Below are 17,709 nucleotides of genomic sequence, written 5' to 3' on the forward strand. Positions count from 1 at the left end.
ACCCGCTTCGTCAAAAAAATTTGATATTTATATATGTTAACTTCCGTAAAATGTGTATATCTATTATAATTGAATCCGCTTGACCAAAGGTTATCTTGTCACGCGGGTTCAAAGTGTTGTGCAGGTCGGGAGTTCGAAATCTATTGCTACAAAGATTTTTTGGGATTTTAGTTTATTCTTTTTTCCTTTTTCTTTTTTCTTTAAAATTATGAAGACCTAGCCTTGCTAGCTAATTAGCTTATTCCTCTTATTTTATATTTAGTCTTTTTTACCAAACCCAACAAGAGTTATTGTACCGTCGATTTTACTTCAAAAGATCAAAAATTGCAACAAAGTGAAATCTTACATTAGTTTTGCTAAAATACAAAGGGCAGTCATTAAAATTAGGGTAAAATTATTTATAATTTGTTAGTTCCTTTTAAATTAGTTATGCTAAATTATTTATTTATGTTACATTAAAATTATTAGTTTACTCTATATGCTCTCTTCTCTATAGTCTGTATTAGTTTGTTTTAAGTTATACTTACTCTTTAATTTTGTTATCTTTTGTTTGTGAATTAACGACTTTGTTCTTTATCAATAAGAAAAAGATTTTTGATTTGTCAAATTTTATTACAGTCTAATGAATAAATTGGGAAAATAAAATTCTTATTATATTTCTTGCCCATCTTTTTGAGAAAAAAATACAAAATGAATGATGATCTCAACTTTTTAAAATTGTTCGGGTAGCATTATGATCCCCCACCAAAGAAAAAAAGAGCGACACAAATCTCGCTTGCCGGAACCACCCTTATAGCCGCATAATATCTTTTTTCACTGAACCCGCTTGCGTGAAATTGTGGGTCCGCTACTGATGCAAGCTAGAACAAGCAAATAACATTAATTTTCATGTTGTTCTTCAAGTTCATTCCTTCCTGGTTGGATAATAAAAAGAAAAACCTAAACAACTCATTAGTCTAGATATTATGGAGTAATAATCTTTGGATTTAACTTCTCTTACACAGACAGTACGAAATTGTTTTGCACTCTCAAGTCTCAAGTCACCTTGAAGGTAATTTAAAGAATAATCTGAGAAATAATACAAGTAACATTATACTACAACAAATTAAATTTGAGCTGAATGTGTAAATTTATTAAAATTGTCAGTGATATTATAAGATAAATGTATTATACTTTTGACTGATAGTAACGTGGAATTGTGCAGAACATTCTGAATTGAGGAGGAAATGAATGAGAGTGTATGAGACAATGAAAGGGTAACGACTTGGGAAAATGAGCAAACATTTGGTTCCCATACTGGGTGAAAAGCAGGCATATCCAAAAGGACCACTTCAATTTCTAGTTTACTGCCATATTCAATGTACCCACCTCCAAATAATTAAAAGCTGTAGAATTCTTCATTCCAACCAGATTCTGTATATTGCCTCCATCCACGGCCAATATATATATGTCAAAATCTTTGGTTTTTTGTGCACAACGCCATTCCTTTTGATCTTCTACCCATGTTTTGCATTTATTCCCTCTTACATAATTCATTTCCATGCATTTCTCACAAACAACTCATACATTTTTTTTTCCTTCAATAATGTTGATGGTACTTATAGAACCGTATGGGGTAAAACTGGTTTATAACAAATAGTCGAATGATAATATGACACGTGAAACCGAAGATAGGCAAAAGTCAAGTCAAGTAACGACCAATACCGGATACAACAAATGCAACCGATATTGGGTAAATCCCGAAGGGAGCATAGTCAACGGGAGAAGATTAAGTATTTGCCATCGGATAGTATTCAATGAAGGAATATTCTCTAACATTAAATGATCGACCGTTACAGAGACTATTTGCATTCATGGCCTGCCGTTACATGCTCATCAATAGCTATTTTATTATCATTTAAGAAGAGATTGATCATAGGATTTTGTTTCACTAGGTAAAGCTATAAATAGTATGTTCAACAACCATTGTAAGAGACGAAATACTTTTTGCATACAAAAGCTTTATCTTGTTACTTTTACTCTCAATTTAACAACTTTGCTTAAATTTTATCGTTATTCTCATTTTTTCTCTCGGAGCCATGCTTGTCATCTTCTTTAATTTCTATTACTAATCTTAATATTTATCTTATCTCATTATTAATTTTTGGATCAAATCAATTTGCTTGTCTATTAACTACGTAATAAATTTAATTGTATCGTTTTGCGGATAAACAGTTTGGCGCCCGCCGTGGGGCATAGACAGCTGCGTAATTGCTTTGATTCATTCGTTTATCACTACCTTGTTTGATTTTTTCCTTAGTAAGAAATCAGATGTAGCAGCTAATGATGTCAACATCACATAAAACGTTGAGGAACGTGAAGATTTGCCTCAACATGATGACTCAATCGGCGACACCCATAATGAAGGGATGAAATAACCCCGGTTTGTGAAGGGCAGTATAAACCCCCCCCCCCCCCCGGCATGTGTGGGAGCACCCTCCCGATGACGCGGAGGAGGAACGTGTTGTGGAAATAGTGAAAATCTTAAGAGAACAACATAAAGCAATCATGAGTCACCTCTCAAGGCAGGATCGGGTAATGACGGAGTTAAAACAAGCATTGTTAGGCGCTTCCAACAATACAAACGGAAAAGGGCCCGGTTCCTCCAGCGTTCCTGCAAATCAAAACATACTAAGGGGTGAAGTTTGTTTCGACGGTGCAGGAGGGACCGGTAGCGGATCTGGGAATAGTAACGGGAATGACCCCTTCAAAACCGTGCTCATGAGGTTTAAAAGGGAAATGAACGAATAAATGGATCAAAATGCGAATGATTTTCATGCCCGAATGGATCAGATTTCAGGCGCACCGCCAGTTCTGAAAGGCCAAAATTCAAAAAAATACACGCAATTGTCGTTTAAGCCGAGCGCAGTGCCAGAGTTAATTCCGAAGAGGTTCAAGATGCCGGATATACCAAAGTATGATGGGACCTCGGATCTGCAGGAACACATCATAACCTACACCATGACTGTGAAAAGGAACGATTTGGCTAAATATGAGATTTAGTCTATCTTGCTAAAGACGTTTGATGAAACCCTTACAAAAGGGGCCCTGACATGGTATTCTCTTTTACCCCAACATTCAATTGACTCTTTTGAGATGCTTGCAGACTCGTTTATTAAGGCCCACGCAGGAGCAAGGAAGGTTTAGGCCAGAAACGCGAACATATTTAGGATTGCACAAGGTAAGTCTGAACTGTTGCGAGAGTTCGTGTTCCGTTTCTAGAAGGAGAGGATGATGCTACCGGCGGTACTAGATGAGTGGGCAGCGGAGGCGTTCACAAAGGGTCTAAATTCGCGGAGCTCCGACGCCTCCTGAAAGCTGAAGGAAAGCCTGCTCGAGTTTCAAACAACCACATGGGAGGATGTCCATACCGCTATGAGTCTAAAATAAGGATAGAAGATAATCAACTTGGGTTCCTGATATCAACCAAGGGAAGGGCAATAAAAAAACTAGGATAAGTTTAAAAGTGACTTTGATGAGGATCGTCGGTCCTCTAAAGGTCGTTTCCTGCTGTATGAAAGAATCGAGGGATGCGGAGCAAAGGGTTTTAGACCTCAAATAGGTTTGCTCCTAATAGAAGAACCGACTGTGGCCGGAGCATCAGATCATTATAAGAAAAGGAGGTGCCAGGGGCTTGGTTCTACACATATCCCAGGTTATCAGATTACAACTTCAACATCAGCTTAGTAGAGTTGGTATCGGCGATGAGGAATATCAAAGAAGCATGTTTCCCAAAGCCAGTCAGATCTGATCTGGGCCAGAGGGATCTCAGCTTGTGGTATGAATACCATGGGACTCACAGCCATAGAACTGTAGACTGCCGACGTCTTCGCGAAGAGGTTGCGATATTACTGAAAAATTTCCATTTCAAGGAATTCTCGAGTGATCGAACCAAGAACAATTACGGCCGAAGCCGGGATAATGCAGAGCCTTTGAAGGCAATAAAAGACTCCCCTCGGTTGACTATTAACATGATTTTTGGTGGAAATGAAGTCAACGGTGTAAGCTTCTCAACGGCTAAGAAAACAAAGATATTAGTGACTCACAACAAGAGACGCCCGGGAGTCACGAAAGATAATATCACCTTCATGGAGGAGGATGCTGATGGACTTCTCCTGCCACACAACGATGCTTTGGTAATCTCTCTTAATGTTTTAGATTTCAAAATTAAATGTATTTTGGTTGACCCAGAAAGCTCAGAAAACATCATCCCATGGAAAGTGCTGGAGCAAGCAAAGCTGACCGGAAGTATCATTTCGAAGACAAAACTCTTAGCTGTATTCAACTTGACAAGTGTGACAACTCAAGGAGAGATTTTGCTTAAACGCCAAAGGATGGATCAAAACCTCTATGTTCGAAGTGGTAGATAGCGATATGGGTTACGATGCAATCCTCAGAAGGTCATGGATACACGAGATGAAGGCTATTCCCTTAACATATCACTAGTTGTTGAAATTCCCAACACTGGAAGAAGTTAAGCAAATAAGGGGAGACTAACTGGCGGCAAGGGAGATGAATGCGGTGACTATATCTAGCAGCAAGGAGAAAGATCCAACAAATAGCAATTACAGGATTCGATGCCTTCTCCCTTTCCAAATGAAGATGATAAAGGCAAGGAGTTGTCGGAATCCCACCAGGTGCCGAGATATTTTCAGGTACCGGAGGAGCCGGATGCAACCAAGTCAACCGCGGAAGAACTCGAGAAAGTGGCCCTATTTGATGAATTTTTGGAAAGGAAGTTTCACTTTAGAACATGACTCAATCCCGAACTCAGGTTAGAAATTATAAATTTTCTTAAAGCTAACACAGATTGCCTATCGTGATCGCACTTAAATATGACATGTATCCTATTAAAGGTGGTTGTGCACAAGCTAATCCTGGATCCAAACTTCCCACCGATAAGGTAGAAGAAACATCTGATTGCCGAGGTCATGAACAAGTTTGTTAAAGAAGAGGTAACCCGACTACTCAATATCGGTTTTATACGGGAGGTAAAATATCCAGAATGGTTAGCTGGTGTAGTGGTAGTTCCGAAGAAGAATAACAAGTTTAGAATGTGTGTGGATTATAAGGATTTAAATAAAGTGTGCCCTAAAGAATCGTTTCCATTGTCATACATTGATCAAATGATTGATGCTATATCCGGGCACGAGTTAATGCATTTCCTTCTTGCTTATTTCGAGTACAATCAAATCAGGATGAACCCGGAGGATCAGGAAAAAAACTTCTTTCATAACAAACTTCGGAACATAGTGCTATAATATGATGCCATTTGGGGTTAAGAACGCAGGAGCCACTTATCAGAGGCTCGTTAACAAAATGTTTGAATATAAAATAGGCAAAATGTTGAGTATTGAGGTTTTGATGATTAACAAAGTATGTCTAGATGCAATGATTCAAAGAACCAGATCCTCAACGTAGCTGCTTAATTGTTCTACGAACTAGCTCTTCAAGATAAAGGACCAGCTCCTCAAGTTGATGATTGTACGTCTGTACAAGACAATAACGTTATCTCAAAGTTACCCAAGTCTGAGTTTGGTGGAAGAAGGATGGTACATGAGATAAGGGTTGTTGCTCAAGAAGATACGAATAATTCAGTCCGAGACAAGAGTCCCAAAGCTTGTGGAATCCTTGAAACAATAGGAGTCCTATCAAAGGAGAATCTAACTATGTATAGGACTCCTAGAATATCTCAAGTTTATGCGTTTAAATACTATCTACTTTGGACTTCTGCTTTTATCCTTTACACATCAACTAAAGAGTCATGTTGTTCATTCTAGTCGAGTACTTGCATTGTATTCTTCTTGAGTCAGTCTAGCAAATGTGTTTTAGGAAATCGAGTTGTAATCAAGTGTAACAAATAATTACTGAGTTGGAGTGAGTTTTGCTTTACAAGTTAGAGTAACTTGTAAATCAACTAGTCGTAGTAGGAGTACTAGAGAGTATTGAATTACAGTCTTGTAATTGATACATTTTTGGCTCATTGTTCTTATGGAGTTGAAGTTTAAAATCCTACGCAGTAGGTCGTAGTTTTTGCACCTTTTGAGTCGGTTAAATTTTTCACGTAAAAATTGGTGTGTTTACTTTCCTTCAAGTTAAGGAATACGGTAAAGAACCAAGTTCTTTAGTGAATCATACGGTCACTCAAATTAACAATTGGTATTAGAGCATGTTCTCTCACACACACGGTTAACACCTAGAGAGATCCTGGAAGCAAGATGAGTGCTCCACCCGGAATTAATAAAGGATAATCAACTACCAGACTACCCATGTTTAATGAAAAATATTATAGTTGGTGGAAAGAAAGAATGGAAGACTTCCTAACAGCTGAAGACTATGAACTATGGACCATAATGATTCAAGGTCCATTAACTCCCACTAATCAAAATGCACAAAATGAAACAATTCCTAAGGACCCCTTTGAATTTGTGGCAGCATATCTCCGAATGATGGAGAAGAATGCAAAGGGTAAGAAAATCCTTATTTGTGGACTTGGTCCTGATGAGTACAATAGAATTTATACGTCCTCTAATACAAAACAGATATTGGATGCCCATGAAGGAACAAACCAAGTGAAAAGATCAAGGATAAATCTACTTATGAAAAACTATGAGCTCTTCTCCATGAAAGAGTGAGCCCATCCAGGATATGATGACTAGGTTTACTATATTAACCAATAAATTGAATTCATTTGGAAAGGTGTTCACCTCATAAGAGTTGGTCAACAAAGTTCTAAGGATTCTTCCAGCTTCATGGGAATCAAAAGTCACAGCAATCCAAGAAGCCAAGGAGTTGGACAAAATCTCACTTGATGAGTTGGTTGGAAACTTAAAACTCATAAAATAAGAAAGATAGAACTGCACAAGGAAGAATCAAAGAGGGATAACGCCTTGGTTCTTAAAGCTTCGAAGGAAGATGAATATGACAATGATGATCCTGATCTAGCTATGTTTGCCAAGTTCAAGAGGTTCATGAAGAACTCCAAAAGTGCATCCAAGAGAGAGACCAACAGTAAGCCTAAGCAGGTCGACAAAGCTAATTATGATGGGTGCTACAAGTGTAGCAAGCTAGATCACATCGTCAAGGACTACCCAATGTAGGAAATTCAGTGGAGGAAAGAACGAGCTAAAAAGGAGAAACGGGAGAAGATGGGAGAAAAAAGTTCCAACAAAGGAAAAATCCTAGGTAAAGGATTCACTGAAGCAATGAAGCAAGCTTTCTTGGCAGCATATGAGGATAGTGGAAGTGATAAAGAGAAAGAAAAGGAGAATGAGACTATAAGTCTCTATGCTGTAATTGATGAACACCGGTCTGTGGAGACAGAGCCACCAGTGCAGCTTGGAATGCATATTGGAAGACCTTCTTTGTTTGATGAACACCACTATTATGAATGAAAGCTACGCATGGAAACATTTTTTCAGGCCACTGACTTTGACCTATGGGTAATTGTCAGTCATGGACCAATTCTCTCGACCAAAATAAATAGTGAAGGTAACAAGTTCAATAAGAGAGAAGAGGAATACGATGAGGAAGACCGTCATCTAGTTCAAAAAAATGTTAAAGCAAAGGACCTGCTCTACAAAAGCTTGTCAATAAACACTCTTTTCAAAGTGTCCTCTTGCATTCTGCTCATGCTAAATGGAAGACCTTGGAAGCTGACTTTGGAGATGAAAACATCAAAGTGGCATTGATGGCGATTAAAGAATCCCAAATAGAGGAAGAAGTGATAGGAATGATGGCCATGAGTGATTCAGAAACTGAAGATGAAATAAACCAGGTAAATATCTCTAACTTGAAAGAAAACATTCATGTTATGTCTAAAAAATAACCGATGGCCATAATTGTGACCTTGATGAATGAAATGGATAAAATGAGTGCTGAAAATGATCAGCTAATAAGTAATCTTTCATGTGTCAAACTTGATCTCAAAGAGCTTGAATTTAACAGAGCTAATCTAGAGGAATAGGTCAAAGATCTTAAGAACCAGGTTCTTGAGCTTACTTCTAAGAATGAGAAGTCTCTTGATATACATGGTAAATGAAAAATGAGTGATCTGCAGAATAAGCTTGAAAAGGAATGAAAAGGGGCTAAATATAATCTTGGTGATGCTGAATGTAGGAATAAAATCCTACGGGATAATCTAGAAAAGGCTAATTATGAACTCTCTAGATTAAGCAAATGACATAGATCTTCTGATATCTTAAATTGGCTGAATGAAAACTATAGCTCTAACAAATCCGGAATTGGCAACAGAAAACCTGTCCCTAAGTTTGACCCAAAGTATGTAGAAATTTCCGATAATAACATGTGCACTCATTGAGGAAAGGTGGGACACTTTAGAGACACTTGTCCTGCCTTAATTCATGCTATGTTTAGAAGCATCTTTGGTATTGCTAAAAATATAAAGAAGGAAGAGGAGCCAAAAGTCAAGCCTCTTGTCCATACTAAGTGGATTAAGGTTAATAAGAAAATAGCTTCTAATCCTCTCCCTTTCTGGGTAAGAAGAGATCTGATTCATCCCTTTTCAAACAAAAAAGAGACCCAAGCTTGTCTGGGTTCCCAAAACTAACTTGTGAATTCTTGTGCAGGCTAAAGTGGGAGGGAACAATCAAGATTGGTATCTAGATAGTGGATGCTCAATATATATGCCTGAAGAAAAGAAGAACTTCCTCTCACTGACAACCTTCTAAGGAGGGGGTTTGTCATTTGGAAATGGGAAAAGGGCCAGATAACAGGTATTGGCAAGATTTGTAAGTCACTCTTTCATGCTATAGAAGATGTGTATTATGTGGTAGGCCTTAAACACAATCTTCTTAGCATCTCTCAAATATGCGACAAAGGAAATGAGGTAAAATTCAATTTCAAAATTTGCACAGTCACTAGATACTGATGAAATTGTGTTAAAGGGTAAGAGACATAACAATGTCTACAAGATATCGATTATTTCAATTTCCCAGAGTGAGCACACATGCTTGAGTGTAGTGGAAGATGATCCACTGCTATGACATAGAAGACTAGGATATGCTAGTCTCTACCAACTCAACAAGTTGGCAGCAAAGGACTTGGTCCTTGGTCTACCAAAAGTTGAGTTCTCCTCTGACAAGGTGTGTGATGCTTGTATTAGAGGGAAACATGTAAGGTCATCCTTTAAATCTAAAAAGATTGTCAGTACTTCTAAACCTCTTGAACTCCTTCACAGGACCTATGTGGACCAATGTGAGTAAGGGGCAGAGGAGAAAAGAGGTATGTTTTATGATTGTTGATGACTTCTCCAGGTATATATGGACTTTATTTTGGGGATCTAAAAATGAAACCTTTGATATTTTCTATGTATTTTGTTAGAATGATTCAACAAAACTGGGGAGCAATGTATTTAGTATAAGAACTGATCATGGAATTGAGTTTGAAAATTCCAAATTCCTTGAGTTCTGTAGCTCACATGGTATTGACCATAATTTCTCTGCACTTAGAACTCCACAATAAAATGGGGTTGTAGAAAGAAAGCATAGATCTCTAGAAGCCATGAGGAGGACCATGTTGATTGCTAGTGGATTACCTGAGAGTTTCTGGGCTGAGACAGTTAATACTGCCTGTTACCTGCTAAACAGATGCATGGCCAAACCCATTCTTTAGAAAACTCCCTATGAGTTACTTCGAGGAGGAAAACCCAACATCACTCTCCTGAGAGCCTTTGGGTGCAAATGTTTTGTGCGTAATAATGGAAAAGAAGCTCTAGGTAAGTTTGATGATAGAAGTGATGAGAAATTTTTTTTAGGTTACTATCCACATAGTAAGGCCTATAAAGTTTTTAATAAAAGAACTATGTGTGTAAAAGAAAAATATTCATGTTATCTTTAATGAATCTAACAATTTGGCTGAGAAAGGTTTGCAGGATGAAGATTATGACATAGGATTCACTGGTGATAGAGTTACAAAGGAATCTGAACCTCAGTATGAAGATAGATTCGAAGAACACATGGAAATTGATAGTGATCACGAGTAACAAGAAGAAGAAACTCTAACTGCTAACCAGACTGATGAAGCCACACCCACTGAACCTGTTCCTTTGGGTCACTCCTTTGGTGAATTTTCTCTAGGTATACAGATTAGACCATGGTAGCATCAAAGTTCACATCCTATTGAGAATATCATCTCTTATCCAAATGTATGAGTGCGAACCAGGTCTTCTCTAAGAAATCTATGTACACTCACAACATTTCTCTCACAAGTTGAACCTAAGACCATCAAAGAAGCCCTAAAGGATCCAGACTGGATTATGGCAATGCAAGAGTAGTTAAATCAGTTTGAGAGAAGCAAGGTCTGGCACTTGGTACAAAGACCCAAGAACAAAACTGTCATAGGTACCAGATGGATGTTTAGAAACAAGCTAGATAAACAAGGAAATATCACAAAGAACAAGGCCAGACTGGTGGTTCAGGGATAGAATCAAGAGGAGGACATTGACTATGATGAGATGTTTGCACATCTAGATAGAATGGAAGCTATAAGAATGTTGATAGCCTTTGCTGCCCACATGGAGTTCACCTTGTATCAGATGAATGTAAAGAGTGCCTTCTTGAATGTTATCTGAAGTAGGAAGTGTTTGTGAAAAAACCTCCTGGATTTGAAAGTGAAGAATTTCCTGACTATGTGTTCAAGTTGGATAAAGCTCTTTATGGACTGAAACAGGCTCCAAGAGCTTGGTATGAAAGACTCTCAAAGTTTCTCTTAGCCAACAACTTTTTAAGAGGAAAGGTGGACAACACTCTATTTCTAAGAAGGAGAGGGAAGAATATTCTGATTGTGCAAGTGTATGTGGATGACATTATCTTTGGGGCTACCAATGAAGCAATAGATAAGGAATTTGCTGAGATGATGGGAATTGAGTTTGAAATGAGCATGATGGGTGAATTGAACTTCTTTATGGGGCTGCAAATCAAGCAAACACCTACTGGAACCAAGATATATCAACATAAATACATCAAGGAATAACTAAAGAAGTTGAACATGTACTCCTCTAAGTCCATTGAGACTTCCATTACAACTGCAACAAAACTGGAACTTGATGAAGAAGGGAAAAATATTGAACAGAAACTTTATAGAGGAATGGTTGGGTCACTGTTGTACCTCACAGCAAGCATTCTGGATAATGTATTTAGTGTGGGATTGTGTGCAAATCCCAAGGAATCTCACCTGAAGGCTATCAAAAGGATACTAAGATATCTCTATGGGACCCCTGACCTCTGCCTATGGTATCCCAGAGGATATAGTTTTGATGTAGTTTGTTATGCTGATGCTAACTATGTAAGCTTTCATGTTGACGGGAAAAACACTTCAGGAACAACTCATTTTCTAGGTTCTTGTTAGGTGTCTTGGGAAATCGAGAAGCAAAACTCAGTGGCCTTATCTACAACTGAGGCTAAATATATGGCAGCATCATCTTGCTGTGCTCAGTTGCTATGGATAAGACAACAACTAAGGAACTATGGTATATTTGTTGATTGTGTTCCCATTTTCTGTGATAACGCCAGTGCCATAAACATTGCTAAAAATCCATATTAGCACAAGAGAACCAATCCTATTGACATTAGACATCACTTTCTCAGAGACAATGTTGAATAGAGAATGATCTCAATTAACTTTTATAAAAATGAAGATCAAATTACTGATATTTTTACTAAAGCTCTGAGTAGGGATCACTTTGAAAGGAATATACTAGAACTAGGTCTAATCAATTCTTCCAACGAAGTTGAACCCGGTGATTGGCTAGAAAAGTATAATTAGATGTAGATAATTAAGTACAATATGTTTGATTCAACTTCGTGCCTGTATTAAGCACACACACTTGCTTGGAAAATATGGCTGATAACTGTGTTGTATGATACTAATGTGAAGTGTTGAAGCTTAATTGTAGAAATAAGTAAGGAGCTACTAAATGCGTTGGTTATTCGACTCAGGTACGTGCCACATTGTCTTAATTCACTGGGACTTAATATCCTAAAATTATTGTTATGCTCAGATTTCTAACTCTGTTGGCATTACTTCTAGTCTTCTTCTAGTCAAAGAGTAAGGGGGAATCCTAGTGCAATTAAAGTTTAATTACTCCTGAAATCCTAACAGTCAAAGTAACAATTATATGAGTCTCGTTAGAACTTAAATTTGGTCACCTTCTCTCTTCCAGTCAAATCAAGAGTAACGTCTTTAAAAGGCCCCTATGATCAGCTTCTCAGACCTCACTGTTTCTCTCAAACTCTAAGCAAGAATAAGAACAAATATAAAGAACCAATTCTCCTATTCTCTTCATCGAGTCTCTTATCTGATTACCATGCCTAAATCCAGTCAAACCCCCTCTAAATCCAAATTATCATCCAAGGCTGAAGCAAAATCCAAAATCATGAAGCCCAAATCAAAGAAAAGTGCCAAGCTATCAAGTGAACCTATACTAACACCTGCTCCTTCTCCTTCAATATCTTCCACTGTACCTGCATCATCATCCTATGTTCCTGCTGCTCTCACCATTCCCACCTCCACTGCATCCCCACTTCCAAAACCAACCACCCATGCACCTGAGCCTACTGCGAAAAATACCTCTAAGTCAACCAAGTTCAAGGCTACTCCAAGAAAATCTGTCAAGAAAGTGCCTGATGCTGTTACTAAGGTAGACACAGTGGTCAAGGAATCTGTGGTTCAGGGGGAATCAGTGCCAGTCATTGCTAATCAGGTACAAAATCCTCATTCAAAATTAGATGTTTTGGTATCTAATATATATGTTGCACCCTTAGACTCTCTCCCATCCACGAGTGAGAAACCAAAAGTAGAAGAATTCACCGTAGAAAATGGTGTATGTGATATGGGGAAAGAGGTAGATACTACTACTGTGGGGCCTGTGGTTGAGGGGGAAAGAAGTAAAGAACCAATGCAAAAGGAGGCATCTGATAGTCTTTCATTTAGCTGGACGGAGAATGAGGATGATGATGGGGGTAAAAAAAAGAAGAAGTCGTGGACAATCATGATGAGCATGATGCTCAAGACATAGTTAATGAAGAAGAAAACTCTGAGAATAAGGGAGCATCTGGAGATGAGAAGGAGAGTGATACGGATGATAAGATAGGTAAACAAGTAAATGATTCTGCAGAAGAAGAAAATCATAGTGAAGTTGAGGACAATTCTGAGAGTGAGGGTGAGGATCAAGAAAAAGTAAGTGAGAGTGAAGGAGTGGATGAAGAGAGTGAGGAAGAGAATAAGAATTTGAGTGAAAAGTCTGAAGGCTTTATGCCCAATGGGAACACTGTCATAGCCCCTTCAGAAGAAACTGGTGAAGAGAAAAGGACTCAGAAACCTAGGTCTCTGCTAACTCCTTTCACTGGAGATGAAGAGGTTAGAAGTGCCAAGAAGCCAAGGAAGAAGGTCTCAATTGTGGAACCTATGGTTGAGCTGGATGGAGAGGATGAGTCTGAGTCTGCCTCGCTAACTAAGTCCTCTACACCAAAGAGAAAGGTTGCCAAAATTACAAAAACTGCTATGCCTTCTGCAAGGACCAGTAGGGGAAATACAAGAAAGAATGTGCCGGCTGCAGTTGATCGACTCACAAAGTTCAGGAACAGATAAGTGCTTAATGGAAAGATTCTTACAAACACTGATGAGAAGGGGATAGCTCAACTAGTAGAAAAACTTGAACTATAGGGGTGGAAGCACATGTTTGTCAAAGTTTTCCCTCTTGTATGTGTTCTTGTTGTGGTGGAGTTCTATGCAAATTTGAATTTTGATGGGTAGGTAGTAAAAATTAATATAGTGGGGTTTGAAATGGAGTTTGATGCTGAGGAGCTGGGGATGCTTCTGAATATCTCTTCTTTGGGATTTGAAAATTACTTGAAGAAAAAGTGGTCAGCCATAGACAATGATGTTGACACTGGCATTATGGTCACAAGAAAGTTTTCTCAAAAGTTTGAACTAGATATTCCCCAGAAGGTGCACAAGACTGATATGACTCCCTTTCACAAGCTGTTGTTTCATTTGTCAATTGCTGCATTCTTTAGAGGTCTGAGAGAAGGCATGAAGCTACCATGCTGGATATGGCTGTAATGGAACATCTTGACACTGGTAGACCTATCAATCTCCCTAGCATGATGACTCAGCATATGGCAAGAGTTGCATACCTTTCCAAGCCTAAGTATGCTATGCCTTATGGTTTCATATGGACTGAGCTGTTTGACAAGATCAACATTGCCTTGCCTGAGCTTAAGTATGGAAACCACAATGATGTTTTGGATGCTGTTACCCTCAAGCAGTGTGGCTATGAGGAGATCAAGGCTAGAGGACCCACATGATCTGCTATTCTACCTGGGAGCAACAAGGCTGCAGAGCTCAGTAAGAGATTTGAGTTAGCTGTTCAAGAGAATGTCAAGCTTCACGAATACAATGATGAGCTGAGAAAGGAAACCACACAACTTAGGGAAGAGCTCAGAAGAGATAAGGAAGCTCATGCCCAACAGATTGCCACTCTTGTGAAAGCATTGACCCCCCTCTACCTCTCACCATGAACCTGCTCATTCCCAATGTCCTTAATTTCCTTTTGTCTATTCCATTGACCCCCTCTACCTATTCCAGTGATGCTTTATCATTTTTTTCTTCTTTTGTCTTAGTCTGAGTAGTTTGCAGTATGCTTAGTTTATTTTGTTCAAATGGTTTAAGACGAGGCCCTGGGTTTATTTTGGCACTACTTAATGTCTCATCTTGTACTGCATTACTTCTTTGTGCAATATTGGATCTTCAGCCTAGTATGTTTGCCTTGATATTTCTTAATCTTCTGTTGTAGCCTATTTGGCCTTGAATCTTACGTTATCTATGCTTTATCTATCTAACATCTTTTTGTTTTCGATGACGCCAAAAGGGGTAGATAAGGTTGGGAGGTTGTGAACATACATGTCTGTCAATAGTGGGTTGTGAACATACACGTCTGTCAATAGTGCTTGTAGTGAATATCTGGTTCTTTGTTGTGATTGCCTGGTTCTGTACTGCTTGTTGTGTACAAAGTTTGTCATCATCAAAAAGGGGAAATTTGTTGAGTATTATTGAGGTTTTGATGATTAACAAAGTATGTCTAAATACAATGATTTAAAGAACCAAGTCCTCAAGATAGCTGCTTAATTGTTCTAAGAACTAGCTCCTCAGGATAAAGAACCAACTCCTCAAGTTGATGATTGTATGTCTATACAAGACGGTAACTTTATCTCAAAGTTACCCAAGTCTGAGTTTGGTGGAAGAAGGCTGGTACATGAGATAAGGGTTGTTGCTCAAGAAGATACATATAATTCAGTCCGAGACAAGAGTCCCAAAGCTTGTGGAATCCTTGGAACAGTAGGAGTCCTATCAAAGGAGAATCTAACTATGTATAGGACTCCTAGAAGATCTCATATTTATGCGTTTAAATACTATCTACTTTGGACTTCTGCTTTTATCATTTACACATCAACTAAAGAGTCATATGTTGTTCACTCTTGTCGAGTACTTGCATTGTATTCTTCTTGAGTCAGTATAGCAAATGTGTTTTAGGAAATCGAGTTGTTATCAAGTGTCACAAATAATTACTGAGTTGGAGTGAGTGTTTGCTTTACAAGTTAGAGTAACTTGTAAATCAACTAGTCGTAGTAGGAGTACTGGAGAGTATTGAATTACAGTCTTGTAATTAATACATTTTTGGCTCATTGTTCTAGTGGAGTTGAAGTTTAAAATCCTACGCAGTAGGTCGTGATTTTTGCACCTTTTGAGCCAAGTGATTTTCCATGTAAAAACTGCTTATTATTATTTACTTTACTTCAAGTTAAGGAACACGGTAAAGAACCAAGCTCTTTAGTGAATCATACGGACACTCAAATTAATACAAAATAATGGATGTATACATTTATGTTAGTCAAGTCTTTAAATGTAGTAGATCATTTGAAACACCTCCAAAAGACTTTCGACGTCCTAAGGAAACATATCATGAAGTTCAACCCAAAAAAATATGTGTTTGGGGTTGGTTTCGGTAAGTTCTTAGGGTTCCTGGTCTCGCAAAGAGGGATCGAGGTAAATTTCGACAAAAATCAAAGCTATCGAGGACATTCCAGACTAGTTGACAAATGTGAAAAAAGTACAGAGGTTGACCGGGAGGTTAGCGACTCTAAGCAGATTCATCTCGAGAACCTCGAAGAAGTGACATCACTTCTTTTCGCTTCTAAAAAAAAGAATGATTTCGAGTGGACTCTGGAATGCCAACAGGAATTGACGGATCAAATAAGGTACCTATCCAGTCCCTCGTTACTGTCAAGACCGGTGGAAGGCGAACAATTATTGATATATCTAGCGGTCTCGGAGGTAGCGGTAAGTGCAACTTTGGTCTGAGATGAAGAAGGTACATAATTTCCCTTTTATTATGTTAGTAAGATATTATCGAAATCAGAAACCCATTAATTACACCTCGAAAAGTTGGCCTTGTCTCTCGTAGTTTCCTCGCAAAAGCTTAGGCCCTATTTTCAGTGCCACCCGATAGCCGTTGTGAAAACCTTTCCGTTATGGAATATGCTTCACAAGCCTGAATTGTCAGGCCATTTGGCTAAATGGACAGTCGAAATTAGTGAGTTCGACATTGAGTACAAACCCACGACTGTGATCAAGCCGCAAGTTTTGGATGACTTTGTGGCCGATTTTGTTCCCGGGTTAATGCCCTCAGCTGCTAAAGAAGCAGTTCTGGTGTCGGAAACGACATTGGGAGTTTGGATCTTATCTACGGATGGATCTTCTAATGTAAAAGGGTCCGGTCTCGGGATAGTTCTAGTCACACCCTCAGGAGAAACCCCGAGGCTGGCCATTAAAATTGTTTCGTTAACTAACAATGAAGCCGAGTATGAGGCTTTGGTTGCAGGACTTGAATTATCTTGGGGACAAGGATCCGAGGTCATCGAAGTAAAATGCGACTCCCAGCTGGTAGTAAACCTAGTGTATGGGATTTTCGATGCAAAGGAAGAACGCATGCAACAATATTTGAACAAGGTTCAAGCATTTCTTGCACGTTTCAGGGAATGGTCAATCATACATATTCCAAGGGAAGAAAATGTAGAAGCGGATGGATTGGCCAATTTGGGGTCGTCGACGAAGATGAAAAGATCTAACTCCGATACAGTTATTCAACTTTTGCACTCGGTATTGGATGTGGATGGTTACTGTGAGGTCAATTCAACCAACTTAGTCTGGGACTGGAGGAATGAGTTCGTCGAGTACCTTCGGCATGGCAAGTTACCCAAAGACCTGAAGTCATCCCGGGCTTTACGAACCAAAGCAACCCGTTAATGCCTCGTAGATGGTAGTTAAACAAAAGATCATACCAAGGACAATTGGCCCGGTGTCTGGGGGCCTCCTAGGTGGACTACGTGATGAGGGAAGTTCGCGAAGGAGTCTGCGGCAATCACTCTAGTGCAGATTCATTAGCTTTAAAGTTGATTAGGGCAAGTTACTATTGGCCTCGGATGGAATAGGATGCAAAGACGTTCGTTCATAAGTGTGAGATGTGTCAACGCTATGCATATTTTGTACACCGACCGGCGGAATGACGAGCGCAAAACACGCACTTAAATTGTGCTCGCTAGTCAAAGATAGTATAGTATAACTTGATTGCTATCCAGGAGAATCAACTGT

The 17,709-nt window shown here is 38.8% G+C and overlaps 2 protein-coding genes across 2 annotated transcripts; both read left to right on the forward strand.

Moving 5' to 3' along the window:
- The first annotated feature begins 3,743 nt into the window (after window positions 1-3,743).
- Window positions 3,744-4,409, forward strand: LOC107801415 (uncharacterized). The gene has a single exon (XM_016624742.1). The coding sequence runs from the start codon at window positions 3,744-3,746 to the stop codon at window positions 4,407-4,409; it is 666 nt and encodes a 221-aa protein (XP_016480228.1).
- Window positions 4,410-16,596: 12,187 nt separating this feature from the next.
- On the forward strand, window positions 16,597-17,364 carry LOC142171951 (uncharacterized). Its single transcript, XM_075235681.1, has one exon. The coding sequence runs from the start codon at window positions 16,597-16,599 to the stop codon at window positions 17,362-17,364; it is 768 nt and encodes a 255-aa protein (XP_075091782.1).
- Window positions 17,365-17,709: the final 345 nt, after the last annotated feature.

The sequence above is a fragment of the Nicotiana tabacum genome, chromosome 17 (assembly GCF_000715075.1).
Source record: "Nicotiana tabacum cultivar K326 chromosome 17, ASM71507v2, whole genome shotgun sequence".
NCBI classification, from domain to species: domain Eukaryota; kingdom Viridiplantae; phylum Streptophyta; class Magnoliopsida; order Solanales; family Solanaceae; genus Nicotiana; species Nicotiana tabacum.

Coding starts and splice junctions, on each gene's coding strand:
- LOC107801415 (XM_016624742.1), top strand. CDS start 3,744: ATGAGGAATATCAAAGAAGCATGTTTCCCAAAGCCAGTCAGATCTGAT.
- LOC142171951 (XM_075235681.1), top strand. CDS start 16,597: ATGCTTCACAAGCCTGAATTGTCAGGCCATTTGGCTAAATGGACAGTC.